Source organism: Mastigoproctus giganteus, chromosome 4, assembly GCF_048544385.1.
Source record: "Mastigoproctus giganteus isolate SK-2022 chromosome 4, ASM4854438v1, whole genome shotgun sequence".
NCBI lineage: Eukaryota > Metazoa > Arthropoda > Arachnida > Uropygi > Thelyphonidae > Mastigoproctus > Mastigoproctus giganteus.
Genome location: NC_143578.1, coordinates 71,922,573 through 71,938,932, shown reverse-complemented (window position 1 = coordinate 71,938,932; position 16,360 = coordinate 71,922,573). Strand labels below are relative to the sequence as shown.

Sequence of the window (16,360 nt, the reverse complement as noted above, 5' to 3'; positions counted from 1 at the left end):
TCCAGTATTGATCAGTGGCTATCATACTTGAAACCTGCGGAAATGGGGGGAACTCCTGGGGCCATTAGACAATGAATACTTTGATCAATACAGGACATTAAATATGAGTGGGCCTCATACTTATGCCCAGTATAGCATTTGGTGAGTTCAACTGAGTGATTGTAAAATATGTATGAAAGATATTTTATTTGAAAACATCCTTGGCTTTGAAGAGGTTAGCGAAATACAAGCCAATAACCTAATTACTCAGTTATATATATTTTTAGCATTAGTAGAGGCATATGATGCAAGAAAGCAAGCTTATATAAAATATATAAATCTGCAGCCATTATCAACCCACTGCAGGATGCAACCCTCCTCAAAAATTTATGTTGAGGGAAATGGACCATAATTTACACGCTGGTCAGTGCGGGTCGGCAAATCAACTGTATTTAGTAGTCAGGGGCTTGAACCCCAGTCTAGTCAAAGAGCATGTGTTTCTGCACTCCTACTCCTGACCACTTGGCTATGGAGGCCTTTATATAAGCTTATATAGCATCAGCCAAAAAAAAAAAAAAAAAAAATCCCCTCCCATTTCACCCATCCATTCAATCCACAAGTTTGTCTAGTTCGGCCTTGAATTTATTTAAGCTGTCAACCTCCACAACGACAGATGGAAGAGTGTGTTACGGCAATCAACCACTCGCTGGCTAAAGGAAAATTTCTGCACATCTATTCTACAACTTTCTTTCCTGAGTTTAAATTTATGTCCCCTCAGGTGTGGAATCTGAGCAAGAGGAAGAATCCCATCAGCATTGAGCTTGCTCAAACCATTCAAGGCCTTATACATCTCAATCATATCAGCTTGCAGGTGCCTAGTCTCCAGATGCTGCAATTTGCAGAACTTAAGCCTTTTTCGTAAGTGCAACCCTTTGTTCCCCTTACCAATCTTGTTGCCCTTCTCTGTACTCGTTCCAGCAGCTCTACATCCTTCCTAAAATAAAGCCTCCAGACCACACCTCCAGACACTGAAGGTGTGGCCTGACCATTGCCTTGTACAAGGGAATAATGACCTCCTTATCCTTGCTAGCAAAATTCCTATATATCATTGACAAGCCTCCATGAACTACTTTTGCAGACTGGTCTAATCTGCTCAGAAAAGTTCATATCTGACTGCACAGTTACCCCCAGTTCTTTTTCATTCTCTACAACCCTGTGTAGTTTCGCACATTGGTATGTTAATCTGGGGTTACTTCTACCCATATGCAGTACTTTGCATTTGTCATTAAACTTCAGTTGCCAGCTCTCAGTCCATCTGTTCAACTTTTCTAGATCCTGTTGCAGTAGTGAACCGTCCTTACTGTTATTAAGAACCCTACGAACCTTCATATTGTCTGCAAACTTGGACATTAAGCCTGATATACCTTCATCAATATCATTGATAAAAACAGAAAACAACAATGGATCCCAACAACGAATCCTGGGGGACTCCACTAATAACATTAGTCCACACAGCAGTGTCTATTGATTACCACTCTGTCTTCTCCCACTCAACCATCCTTTTATCTATTGTAGCAACTTGCCTTTAACACCACAGTGCTCCAACTTGTATAGTAGTCTTCCATGTGCAACAGTATTAAAAGCTTTCGTAAAATCCAAGTATACGTTATCAAAATAATTTTTTGCATCCAATTCCTTTGTTACCACATCATAGTATCCAATCAAATTGGTCACACAAGACTACCCCTTAATAAACCCATGCTAAGTCTGAACTATAATGGCAGTCTAGTCTAGATGAGCCTGCAGTGCATTTTTAAAGAGTGACTCCATTATTTTCCCCAGAACAGTTAAACTAACAGGTTTGTAATTACTCGTATCACTTTTTGATCCCCCTTTGTGAACTGGGGATGCATTTGCACTTCTCCAGTCTGTGAGACCTCCTCTGAGTCCAAGGATGTCCTCATAATCATGGCTAAGGGCCTGCTCACTACCTTTGCTATCTCTTTTAATATAATTGGATAGATCCCATCCAACTCAGATGCCTTCCTTATGTTTAACTTCAGTAATTTCTCCTCCACTTTGCTCTCAGTTATTACAAAATCAGTTAACTCCTTGTTATAGTTTGATAAGCTTCTGGCCTCCACTTCCTTACAGAATTCCTCATGTGTGAATGTAGATGCAAAATACTCGTTCAATTGTCATCAACAATCGAACTGTAGATATCAAGTTGGCCAATCTGAATTATCCCCTTCCTTCTAGAGTTTACATAAGTAAATAAGTCTACTGTTTTTCTCTGCATCCTTTGCCAAAGATTTCTTTGTGACTTGATTATAGGCTATCTTATATCTATCATAGGCATCTGTGTCTTCTGATAATTTATATGCATCCTAATCATTTTTCTATGCTGCACGAGTCTCATTTGTTCATCTGACATCCATTTAGGCCTAAACTCGAACAGCATTTCTTAGTTGGTATGATAAGCCTAGTAGCTTCCAAGATTAATTCCTTGAATGCTTCCCATTTAGAATTTGCTGTTGGTAACATCTTCAGTGGGTCCCACAATATAGAATTTATAAACTGTCTGAGACGACTGTAGTCACCTTTACGAAAGCAAAAACCCTTCCATTTGCCCCTGATGATAGTTACATCTTTGAATAAATCCCACATATTAGTATACTGTAATCACTGCCACCTAGTGGTTCTTCTATTTGCAGGTTCTTATTTCATGAATAATCACTGCTGATAATCAGATCAAGAGTATTACCCCTCTGGTTGACTCTCTAACATGCTGCTGTAGAGAACAATCATCCAATAAATTGACAAAAGTCTTGCTAGTGTGTGAGTAGCCAATCCACAAGTTGCAGTCTATATCTGGGAAGTTAAAATCCCCATTTGATTTTAGCCATTTGTTGAATGGTATGATGTCACAATCATACTTCCTGCAGTTACTACTACAGGAAGGTAATTATTGCCGTTAATTACTTTCCTGCAAGAAACGTAAGACTCTAAAACTAATCCCTCAATTTCAACTATAAGATCACGTACCTCAATTGGCGCTGTTTTCCAGAGACATTTAGATACGTTGCAATTACAAGTATAAGTCTCTTACTTTAGTTATCATAAATCCATTATATCTTGTCTTCCAGTTGAAATTATGGAAATTTTTGAATGATTAATAAAATATTTACAATACAAAAGTTCTTATTTCATAATCAATATATACAAATCAAATACAAACCATCATAGACATATATATAATGTTTGATGTGAATACTGTGATGTGGTCACAAAAGAGCTGAAGGAAAAAAATAATTTTAATATCATGTACTTAGATTTCAGGAAAGCTTTTGATACTGTTGCACATGGAAGACTACTGTACAGATTGGAGCAGTTTGGCATTATGGGCAAGTTGCTACAATGGATAAAAGGATGGTTGATTGGAGAACACAGAAAGTGGTAATCAATGGACACTGCACTTCATGGACTAATGTTATTAGTGGAGTCCCTATGATTCAGTGTTAGGCCCATTGTTGTTTTGTATATTTATCAGTGATATTGATGAAGGTATATCAGGCATAATGTTGAAGTTTTCAAATGATATAAAGGTTGGCAGTGTTGTTAATGACAGTATATTACTGTAACAGGATCTAGAAAAGTTGGGCAGACTGACTGAGAAGTGACCACTTAAGTTTAACATTGACAAATGCAAAGTACTGCCTATGTAGCAGTAACCCCAGAGTAATGTACGAAATGATGTGGTACTACTCAGGATAATGGAGAATGAAAAAGCCGTGGGGGTAATTATGCAGTTATATATGAAATTTTTTTTTGAGCAGTGCATACATTCTGCCAGAACAGGTCATGGCATCTTGTTAATGATATACAGGAATTTTGCTAGCAGGGATAAGGAGGTGATTATCCCTTTGTATAAGGGAATGGTCAAGATGTGCCTTTAGTACTGCATACAGGTCTAGTGGCCTCATTTTAGGTAGAGTTGCTAGAACAAGTACAGAGAAGGGCAGCAAGACTGGTGAGGGGAACAAAGGGGGTGCATTTACAAAGAAAGGCTTAAGTTCTGCAAATTTCAGAACCTAGAGACTAGGCACCTGCGAGGTGATCTGATTGAGGTGTATAAGGTCTTGAATGGTTTAAGCAGGCTTAATGCTGATAAGATTCTTCCTCTTGCTCAATTTACGAACCTGAGAGGGCATAAACTCAAATTGAGGAAAGACAGTTGTAGAATAGATGTGTGGAAATTTGCCTTTAGCCAGCAGGTAGTTGATTGCTGGAACAAACTTCCATCTGTCACTGTGGAAGTTGATAGCTTAAATAAATTCTTTGGAGCTAGTGAATGGGTGAAATTGGAGTTATTTATTATTTTTTTTTTCAGCTGATGCTGTATAAGCTTGCTTTTTTGCATCGTATGCTTCTGCTAATATACTGTTTACTGCATGAAGTGAAGTCGGTTGTTTTTCTTCAGTCCGAAATATGTAGTACTGAACGATGTAATGTTTTATGATTGCGCTCGCTGCTTACTCGACCGAATCTGCATTAGTGACATCACCGTCTCCGTTAGGCCATTCAGTTTGTGATGTCATTACATCATTTCCTTTTCACATTTTTGTGACAAATTGGTTTTACTTTAGTCCGAAATTGAGTAGGTGCCGCCAAATATGTTTTCACAAAAAAAAAAATAAAAAATGAGAGAGAGAGAGAGAGAGAGAGAGAGAGAGAGAGAGAGAGAGAGAGAGAGAGAGAGAGAGAGAGAGAGAGTGAGTGAGTGAGAGAGAGAAACAAACAAAATAGAGAGAGATTTACATCTTTTGAATAGTTATGAATTGTAACAAAGTAGCAGTGCAAACCAAAAATATGCAACTAAGAGCAAGAATTGTAGACAGGTGATTATAAAAAAATATGGAAACAAGTAATATACATGACTGTCTTTTGAATCTATTATAAATTGTACATAGTATTCTTGAACAGAAATTAAATATATATTTTTTTTAAATTAAACCTTTAAGACTGAAACTTGATTAGTTCACTACAACTCCTACTTAGTGGAAGTTATCTGTCCTTTTGGATCAGGTGTTTCTGAGGAATATAAAATTTTAGATAGCAGCCTTCTGAAATTATTGGTTCTGAGAAAGGGTGGAGGAATCTGATCTCTGGCAACCCCATAAGAGCACTTTGCTAACTGAAAATTTGAGTCAGCAAAGAAATAAATGTTTGATAATGTGTTTTAATTTTTCGCTTTTTAATTAATTGCCAAAATTAAACTGTTATTTGAGAGAAAAATTTCCTGCAAATAAAGGTTCTCTTTTCTTTTCAAATCAAATGCATTCTCTATCTTCTACTTGTAAATATTCTAGTCACTGATTATACTGGTTATCTGATTTTTAAGAGTCAACAAACAGAAGCTCTGAAAGAAATTGAAGAACGGAAAAATCAGGAAAAGCTTGATGTAGTAACTGCAAACCTGGTTACATTAGAAGAAGAACTAGCTGATAGAAAGAATGAAATTGCTCATTTGAAGGGAGAAATTTCTGCTTTGAAGCAGAAAAATGAGGATATCCCAATACTTAATGCTCAGGTATCTTTTTATTTATTTATTTTTTCAAATAATGATACACGGTACTTTTTGTTCATATTTAGGCACTTCAGCAACTAAGGCCATATTGTGCCGTTGTGTATTATTTGCATCTGTTACACTCAGGCAACCCTGTCTACAAACAAAGCACATGTTTACAATACGAAGTTATAACTAATGTGAAGTCATAAATCATGGTGTTTCAATGACTTTGCTTCATATTGATAGTTTAGTAATTTTTATTTAGTTAATGAAATTTTCTAAATATTGAATGCAGTTATTTTATCCATATAACATAGAGGTTTTTAAGTATTGTGTGCATTGATCACCTGCTAATCATATGAATATCCACAAAATACCACAAACTTTGCCTGTGCTTGTCAGTGGACAGGCTTTAGTTGCCAAGCTTTTTAAATGAATCAACAGAACTCATTTAAGCACTCTCAGGGCCTGATCTGGATGCAAATTTGTGGACCTGGATTATATGGAATTATTTTAATTTTGAGATTTATCATAAAGTAAACAAACATAATGCTTTTTGTAGTGATGACAGTAGGGGTTTAAACAGAAAATATTAAAAACAAAATACTTTAAATACATGAACTGTATAACTAAAACTAATATTTGCATTTTCTAAAAACAGTATAATGAACTCTCTGCTTATTATCAAAATATGTTTTAAAAAATGTGAAGTTGTATAAATGAAACATAGATATAGCTTAACATTTATGTGGTCCTTTTCCTAGCTTTTGCAGTAGAAAATTCAGTTCCTGAAAAATTCAAACATAATGACCTGTTCTTATGAGAACAGTGTAGAGATTTTGGCTTGTCTTTTTCATCTCTTTAAGCTTTTTATAAGCAATACCTTTGAAATTGAGCTTTTGGCTTCACAGTTGGAATTATGTAGCATTAGGTAAATAAATTTTCTGTTTATACTCCGGCATGACAACCAAGTCAGTAGAGATTTACAATAAATCATCAATACAAATATTTATTGTATTTAGTAGTCATGGGCTTGAACCCTGGTCCACTCAAGGAACATGTGCTATGCGTTCTCGCTCCTGACCACTCAGCTACGTCAGGTACAGTCTTGTTGCAACAAACATGTTTGGAAACCTTTCCAACAGTTTGTCATGCATGTTTGTATATTGCAAAAAGTTCCTGAAAATTATTTAAGCACATAGCTGGAGAACGATACTAAATCACTTAAGTTTTCTTCAGCATCTTGTGTGTATGTGCTTTAGGCATCAGCATTGCTTTTGTCAAGAACTTCTCTGTTTAGCTTGGGAATTAAATTAGAAGTGGAAGAAGTAAGTTCTTAAGTTCTTATTTTATTTTGAATGTCATTGATCAACTATTATTTGAATGATTTATCAGAATAATCTCACATGATTTAATATAGTTGGGGAAGGACGTTATGTGGTTGTTATCCATTAAGAATTATATGTATAATTAACCACTCTTTTACATTTTGCATTTTCTATTCAGGTCTGAGGGCGGTCAGCAGAACGGTTTGATGATGGGCAAGACACCCAAATACTATTGTATATATTAGTTTAGGCTATGCTTAATAAAATATATATTAAAAACTCCATGTGGTAAAAGAGTGGTTAATTGTACATATTAATAATTCTCACATGATTTATGTTATTCTCAGAAGATCAGTTTTCTGTCACACTTTTGTAAATACTTTACGAAAACAGTTTTTGGTCTTCCCATTAGTATCTATAAACGTGACCCTTTAAAGTTGAAATATATGTAATTAAAGATTTAAGAAAAATCACAGCTGTAATTAAATCAAAACCAGTTGTTTGAAGATGGATAAAATTTATTTGCAACTTCACTTCTTGCATCTGGATATGCTTTCTCAGAATTTTTAAACTCATCTAGAATATATAATATATTTATAGTTTAGGACAGTGACATTTGTCATTCAGATTTTGCAAGACCGAATGATATGTTCATCTGGTGCCACTCAGTGTCTTCAATATGAGTGGTTTTGTTTTTTTTTTTTTTTTTTTTTTTTTTATATGAAAACCGCAAACACGAGAGGTATTAGAACCTATAGTACTTAGTACCATACTTGGGTTGGAGGTTGAGAAGATGAAAGAAGATATTTGTTGATATTAGACTTCAATTTCTGTAGACTGTAATTTTCAGGAAATACGTATGTTAGAGTGGAATCATTAATTAACCTAACTACCCTATTCTGAATGGAATCTAGAAGCCTGAGAGAGGTTTTGGGGACACCGCCCCAGATTTGGGAAGAACGTCAGTTGAATGAATAAACGGGGAAGATGAAAAGTTGGTTCTGTGAGTTTGAAGTTGGACAGTAAATGGATGTTGGCTGGTGATGGCACGTGTTTGGACTGTTTTGAAAGAGAGAGAGTGGGACTTATAGAAGCCAATTCAGAAGAACAGCACCCATGGAAATATCTGTATCATGGAAGTATCTGTGGAAATATCTGCATGCACCAGAAACAGTACATCTATGAGACAGAGAGTGGAGAGACTCTGTTAGAGAGGAGTCATTAATTAACTTAACTGCCCTCTTCAAAATGGAATCTAGAAGCCTGAGAGAGGTTTTGGGGGCACCGCCCCAGATGTGGGAACAATATTCCATGGTTAGGCGGATTTGTACAGAGTGAACAGCTGTTTGGAAGAAAAGAAACGCCGAGAGCGAAAGAGAAAACCAAGTTTTTTAGTTGCAGAGGAAGCAATATTGGTAATGTGCTTGTGCCAAGAGAGATTAGAAGTCAGGGTAATCCCCAAAAGAGATATATCATTTTGTGTAGAAATCGGAGTGTCACCAAAGATAAGCATAGGAGCAGAAGAATTCTTTTTGCGAGATATGACAAGACTGAGTTTTAGAAGAATTGAAATCAACTAAGTTATCTTTGCCCCACTGGAGAATTACCTGAAGATTGGCAATTTAAGGAATTGGTAGCAGATTTTCGAGAAGTTGAAGCTGATTGAGCAGGACATGTTTTCTCAAAATGGAAAGTGGAATGTAATGTGCTATCATCGGCAAAACTAGGGATAGAATTTCCAGTCAATGGAAGAAGGTCATTAATATACAAGAGGAAAAGAGTGGGGGAAAGAACTGAACCTTGGGGGACACCAGCATTAGTGGAGAAGTTAGAAGACAGAGAGCCATCTACCATCACTCTCAGTGAGCGATCAGAGAAAAAAACTGGACAACCAATTACAAAAAACAGTTGTCGAACCATAAGATGGAAGCTTGTTTAGAAGACCTTTATGCCATAGACGATCAAAAGCCTTTGAGATGTCAAGAGCAACTGCTTGTGTTTCACCGAACTTTTCCATTGAATTTGTCCATAAATGGGTAACATAAGCCAGAATATCACCAGTGGATCGACACTGACGGAATCCATACTGGCGATCGTTGATCAGACGGAAGGTTTCTAGGTAGTTTAAGAGTTGGTGGTTAATTGATTTCTCCATTAGTTTGGAAAGAGTAGAAGTAATTGCAAGGCCGCCTCCGTAGCCAGGTAGGCAGGAGCAGCAGTGCGTGGCACACGCTTCTTGATTACACCAGGGTTCGAGCCCGTGACTTCCAAATACAGAGGTGCGGAACTGTCAGGGAATGACCAACGCATATCCTCGGAGCAATATGGCCTTAGTTGCTAATGCTCCTAAAAACCAAATAAACAAAACAGTAATTGCAATGGGATGATAATTGGATGGGAGGGACTTGTCACCTTTTTTAGGAACTGGCTGGATATGAACAAATTTCCAAGCACAAGGAAAAACACCTTTGGAATAAGAAAGTGAAAAAAATGCGGCAAAGAACAGGAGTAAGTTCAGGAGCACAGGTTTTGAGAACAAGTGGAAAAAATACCATCAGGACCTGGAGCTTTCTTAGCATTGAGATTTGTCAAAATCCTTCTGACATCCTTTTGACGGAAGACCACAGGAGGCATTGAATGGAGTGTGTTGGGAATGGTGGGAGGTGTTTTACCAAGATCATTAATACACAAGTTGGAAGAAAAATGGGATGCTAGCAGGTTAGCTTTATCTTGGCTGAAGTGACAACAGAACCATCTGGTTTTGACAGAGGTGGGAGCAGAGAGGGGCAAAAGTTGTGGCCAATAGCTTTGGCAAGAGACCAGAATGCTCGGCTACCATTAGGGCAAGAAGCAAGTTTTCTGCTCTTAGCTTGTTCAAAATCTAGTTTGGACTGATTAATAACTGCTTTACAATTGTTGCGAGCTTTGGTGTGGGCAGAAAATGAAACTGAAGAATTGGAAACAAGCCAATTATGATATGCAACATTCTTCTCTTGAACAGCCTTAGCACATTTATTGGAAAACCAAGGTTTAGATAAAGGACGAGATTTTAAAGTGAGTGTGGAATAAAGGATTCCATTCCTAGAAGAATAATTTCATGACATGATCTGAGCAAACATTGACATCAGAAGTTTTGAAACAGTAGTCCGACCAAGGAAAAGAAGAAAAGAAATCTCGCAGGTCATCCCATTTTGCATTCTTGTAATGCCAAACAATACGAGGTTGGGAATAGCCATGAGATAAAGCCTACAATGGAGAAGAGACAATCACCAAGTTGTGATCTGAGGTGGCTAAAAGACCGCTCACTTCGACCATGTACTTAGAAGGGTTGTTTGTGAGAAAAAGATCAAACGTGTTGGCTGTGTGGTTAGGATTGTCCAGTATTCTTGTAGGTAAATGAACAATCTGTGCAAGGTCATTAGAAATTGCAAAAGCCTCAGCCTCTCGACGTGCTCGGTTGGTGTGACTAGAAAACAGAAGCCAGCTGGAGTTGTGAACATTAAAATCACCAAGAAAAATTACCTCACCGTTAGGAAAGTTGGACTGGAGGAAGTCAAGTTGCAAAGAGAGAAAGTCAAAGAGCTCCAAGTGATTAGCGGAATTGGGAGAATGGTAGAGGCAACAGATGAATTTGACACAGTGAGGTAAAGAGATTTTAAGCCAGAGAAGATCGAAAAAGGAGATTCCAAATTACCAATTCTCTGACAGGGAATATCGGAACGGACATATGCACAAGTACCACCTTTGTGGCGAAAGGAATCATACAGTGAATAATTTGGGCAACCGAGATGAGCAGTAGTTGAATTAACCGATAACTGAGATTCTGTCAGAAAAAGTACATGGGATTTGGCAGACTGCAAGTGGAAATGGACATCGTTGAGATTAGAATTGAGACCATGTATATTTGTGTGAAATGAAGTAGGATGTGTTTGGGAGATTTAGATCTTTTTGCAGATAAGCTTACTCTATTAGTTTGACAATTCATGGTGTATTCAATAATAAGAAAAAGTGGGGGGGACATGCTATATGAAGTAATGAAATTTTTGGATATGGCGTACACGTGGTAAGAATATTAGCATTAGCATTAGTAGAGGCATTTGATGCAAGAAAGCAAGCTTATGCAGCATCAGCCAAAAAAAAAAAAAAAAAACCCACTTCCACTTCACCCCTCTGTTCGTTCAAAATACCTGTCCAGCTGAGCCTTAAACTTATTTAGGCTATCAACCTCCACCACAAGGGATGGCAGTCTGTTCCACCAACCAACCACCCGCTGGCTAAAGGCAAATTTCCGCACGTCTATCCTACATCTGTCTTTCCTCAATTTGAATTTATGCCCTCTCAGGTGATTTTTCTGAGCTAGAGGAAGAATCCCATCAGCATTGAGCATGCTTAAACCATTCAAGGCTTTATACACCTCTATCAGATCACCTCGCTGGTGCCTAGTCTCCAGACACTGTAATTTGCAAAACTTAAGCCTTTCTTCGTAAGAGCACCCCTTTGTTCCATTCACTAATCTTGTTGCCCTTCTCTGTACTCTTTCCAGCAGCTCTACATCCTTCTTGAAATGAGGCCTCCAGACCTGTATACAGTACTCTAGGTGTGGCCTGACCATTGCCTTATACAATGGAATAATCACCTCCTTATCCCTGCTGGAAAAATTCCTGTATATCATTGACAATACTCCATGAGCTACTCTTGCAGCCCGTCTGCACTGCTCAGAGAACTTCATATCTGCCTGCACAATCACCCCCAAGTCCTTTTCATTCTCTACCACTGTCAGTGTAGTACCACAGAGTTGATACGTTGCTCTGGGGTTGCTGTTTCCCATGTGTAGTACTTTACATTTGTCAATGTTAAACTTCATTTGCCACCTCTCAGCCCATCTGCTCAACCTTTCCGGATCCTGTTGCAGCAGCATAGTGTCAGTAGTGTCCTTGACAACCCTGCCAACCTTTGTATCATCTGCAAACTTGGACATTAAGCTTGATATACCATCATCAATATCATTTATAAATACAGAAAACAATAATGGACCCAACACTGAGCCCTGAGGGACTCCACTAATAACATTAGTCCACGATGAGCAGTGTCCATTGATTACCACTCTCTGTCTTCTCCCCCTCAACCACCACTTTATCCATAGCAGCAATTTGCTTCCAATGTCACACTGCTCCAATTTGTGTAGCAGTCTTCCATGTGCAACAGTATCAAAAGCCTTTCTAAGATCCAAGTATATAATATCAAAGTTATTCCCTGCATCCAGTTCTTTTGTGACTGCATCATAGTATCCAATCAAGTTGGTCAGGCAAGACTTCCCCTTAACAAAACCATGTTGTGTCTGAGCTATAACTGAAGTCTTGTCTAAATGATCCTGCAGTGCTTCTTTAACCAGTGCCTCCATTAATTTTCCTGGAACAGAAGTTAAGCTCACAGGTCTATAATTACTTGTGTCAGCCTTTGATCCTCCTTTGTGAATTGGGGTCACATTTGCACATTTCCAGTCTATGGGTACCTCCCCTGAGTCCAAGGAAGCTCTCATAATTATGGCTAAGGGTTTGCTTACTTCCTTCGCTGCCTCCTTTAATATAACTGGATAGATCCCATCCACCCCGGGTGCCTTTCTTGTGTTTATCTTCAACAGTTTCTCCTCCACTTTACTCCCAGTTATTTCAAGATTCTGTAGCTTACTGCTAGAGTTGAATACACCTCTGGCATTCCCCTTGCTGAATAACTCATGTGTGAATGTCGATGCAAAATATTCATTTAGTTTGTTAGCTACCTGAGTAGGATCATCAACAGTTGACCCATCGATATCAAGTGGACCAATCTGATTCATCCCCTTCCTTCTAGAGTTTACATAAGTAAAGAACTCTTTGCTGTTTTTCTTTGCATCCCTTGCCAAGGATTTCTCGTAATCTGCCTTCGCCTGCCTAACCTCCTTTGTAACTTGGTTGCATATCAACTTGTATCTATCATAGGCTTCTGTGTCATGTGTTAATTTGTAAGTATCCCATGCATTTTTCTTCTCTGCCATATGCCTCATTAGTTCATTTGACATCCATTTTGGCCTAAACCTTGAACAATATTTCTTAGTTGGTATGTAAAGCCTAGTAGCTTCCAAGATAAGTTCTTTGAATGCTTCCCATTTTGAATTTGCTGTTGGTAACATCATCAGTTGGTCCCACTGTATAGAATTTAAATACTGTCTCAGTCCATCGTAGTCGCCTTTACGGAAGCAATAACCCTTCCCTTTACCCCTAATGGTAGTTACCTCTTTCAGTAAATCCCACTTCAGCACACTGTGATCACTGCCACCTAGTGGTTCATTTAATTGCAGATTCTTAATGCATGAAGAATCACTGCTGATAATCAAATCAAGAGTATTACTCCCTCTAGTTGCCTCCCGAACATGCTGATGTAGAAAACAATCATCCAATAAATCCACAAAAGCCCTGCTAGTGTGTGAGTAACCAGCCCCCAAATTCCAGTCAATATCTGGGAAATTAAAATCTCCCATTATAAGACTCTCTGATTTACTGGCCCACTCTATTTCCCTGTACAGTTCCTTATTACACTCATCAGAGTCATGAGGCCTATAGCACACTCCTACTCTCAATTTTGATCTCCCAATGCTTATGTCACACCAAACTGACTCAACACTGCACTGTCCAGCGATGTCGACTGGCTTCACTTCCTTGGTTTTTATGTGTTTCTTAACTAATAGCATAACCCCTTCCTATCCTGTCTATCCTTTCTGTAGACGTTGTACTCCCCAAATTGCAGTTCTTCATCCCTTATATCTGTGTGACACCACGTCTCTGATATCCCAACAATATCTGCCTTTGATGTTTTGAGCAATACCTCAAATTCATCAAATTTATTTATAAACTCCTAGCATTGGTGTACACGCAAGTATACCTGCACCTGTTTCTATTCTTAGCTACCCTAACACAACCCATGTGTTTACTTGTACCGCAATGGCTCCCAGCAGTCTCTGAAATACCATGCATCTTGTTTTTCAGGCTTCTGCTCATTCTAATAGAAGCAGTGCAAGAATCTCTTTCGCCTCTGCCAGTGGCTACTGTCAATCTATTGGTCTTTGTCTCCCCCCAAGCTAGCAGTTTTCCGACCCACCTAACACTGCCTCGATAACATCAGCAAATATTCTTGCACCCTTTCTATTTAAGTGTATCCCATCCCTGTAGAAGCAATCTCTCCTGTTAACAAGTACAGTCCAGGCTGAAAAAAATTCTACCCCTTGAGCCTTGCACAATCTTTCCAGGGCCGAATTGATCGACAAGGCTCTCATCATATACTCCCTCCTATCGTGTCTGGGCAGAATTGCAGACACTTTCAATTTCAACCCTAATCCTCGGCTTTTGTTCAACAGTGACCTGTACTTGTTAAGTAATTCTGCCGGTCTCCTACTCTTAATATTATTAGTGCCAACGTGTACAACTATATCACCTTTTGTGCCCTTAAAAGATGATATTCGCTCTACAACGTCATCAACCTTTGCCCCTGGCAGACATACCCTGGTCCTGTTCCACCTATCTTTTTTACAAAGCATGTTCCCAGATCCTTGACATAACGTGGCCTCAACAATGCCCCTGTGCATACAGACTACTCGGACTCCCTCCAGTCACTATCTGGCAGAGTAGAGTTAGCAAGATTATAGACTAGCTGATCCGGAAGCCTCCTAAAGACTTACCAATAGGTTTGGTCCAGTGTACTAACTAGTGGCCGGCCTGCAAACACCATTTTAGAGCTGTACCCTCGAAATGTAAGGAAGATTGAATCTTGCCATGATCATCATAACAAAAAAGTCATCAGTCATGCTGCATGATGGAAGATTTTTCATATATGAAATTTTTCAGGACCTGTTCCACCTTGGACTTGTGTGTCTGTCTCTCATGATGTGCACTTTCTCCAGTGGGGGAAAAATATTATACCACCCTGTAATATCAGACAGTTACTCAGTTCATGCTACTATGAACAACTATGCCTATAAAATTTATACTGATGGTTCCAAAACTGCCAAAATAGTAGGTGTTGCTGCAGTTTTTCCTTCATGTACGATTTCAGCCACCCTACTGCTAGCTTGCAGCGTCTTCACAGCTGAATTATATGCCATTAAGTTAGTGCTTAGTAAGATTATTGAGCTCTCCATCTCACCTGCCATAATTTACACCGACTCCCTCAGTGCTGTTTCTGCCATAATTGTTGTTATTGTTATTTGGTTTTTAGGAGCATTAGCAACTAAGGCCATATTGCTCTGGGGATATGCGGTGGTCATTCCCTGACCTTTCTGCATCCTCCGTATTTGGTGGTCACGGGCTTGAACACCAGTCTAATCAAGAAGCTTCTGCTACACACTGCTGCTCCTGCCCACCTGGCTACAGTGGCACCTGCCATAAAGAATTTCTCATATTCTCATCCTATCTTGAAACAGATTCATTCCCAGCTATTCTGCTGCAGTGTGTCCAATCAGTCGATCAGTTTCTGCTGGATCCCTGGCCATTCTGGCATTCCTGGAAATGAAAGTGCTGACTGTGCTGCTAAATATTCTCAAAGCGCGCTCTCACAATATCTTCAGGTTCCTTACACTGACTATAAGTCTGCCATTCTTAAAGCATGCTATGATAAATGGTCACAGATCTGGAAAGGTAACATTAACAATAAACTTTACCAGATAAAAGAAGATCCAAATATGTGGTTCTCTAGCTTCGAATGAAACAGACGAGAAGAAGTGGTATTGGCAAGGCTCAGAATTGGACACACTGAGGTGGGTTTTCTCCTAGTAGCAGGAAGAGATGGGTATGGTGAGTACCCATCAACTAGAATATGACGAACCGTATGTTGCATCCTGTCAGACGCAACATACGGTTCGTCATATTCTAGTTGAGTGTCCCATATATTCAACCATTCGATCAAACACTTTCCAGTCACTCTTAACGTTGAACATCTCATCTAATTTATTTCATATATTAGGAAATGAAGCCGATATACAAGAACTTTTCATGTATTTAAAATATATTGGCCTGTACAGGAGCATATAATTTAACATCTCTAACGATATGTTGCCTGTAAATAAACTGTGAACAGACACAATTTGGCCTCAGTAGCCCTTGTGTCGTTAATCCCAATAACAACAGCCACCACTTCAAGCCTCCAATAAGCAAAGTGGTGGTATTGCACTGGTTGATGAGAGTCATCTACCACCTAGTATTGCTTGGTAACACAGAAGGGCGGCATTCCTCCATGTGGTGTGAGCGCCACACCTTGACCCCTGCTTACGTTGGTTCATACCTGGGTGGTCACCCACAGTGTGCTTGTGCATGGAGGTTATACCCAGGATTACTAACAGTCCCACCATCGTGAAGGTGCAAGCAAGGGTTTGGCTGTCACAGACCGTCCGGACTTCACCGAAATTGGGTCTACTTGACTTGAATGTCACCCGAATATCAGTTCCATCAGCGTTTTA

The 16,360-nt window shown here is 38.9% G+C and overlaps 1 protein-coding gene across 6 annotated transcripts in view; it reads left to right on the top strand.

The window, feature by feature from the left end:
• Nucleotides 1-16,360, top strand: part of LOC150086828 (optineurin-like) — a 188,780-nt gene that overhangs the window by 150,559 nt on the left and 21,861 nt on the right. For all 6 annotated transcript variants that reach the window (XM_090371607.1, XM_090371604.1, XM_090371605.1 and 3 more), the window contains one exon: nucleotides 5,381-5,569. In XM_090371607.1, coding sequence (XP_090227733.1) covers nucleotides 5,381-5,569 — 189 coding nt within the window. The remainder of the gene's footprint in view (nucleotides 1-5,380; nucleotides 5,570-16,360) is intronic.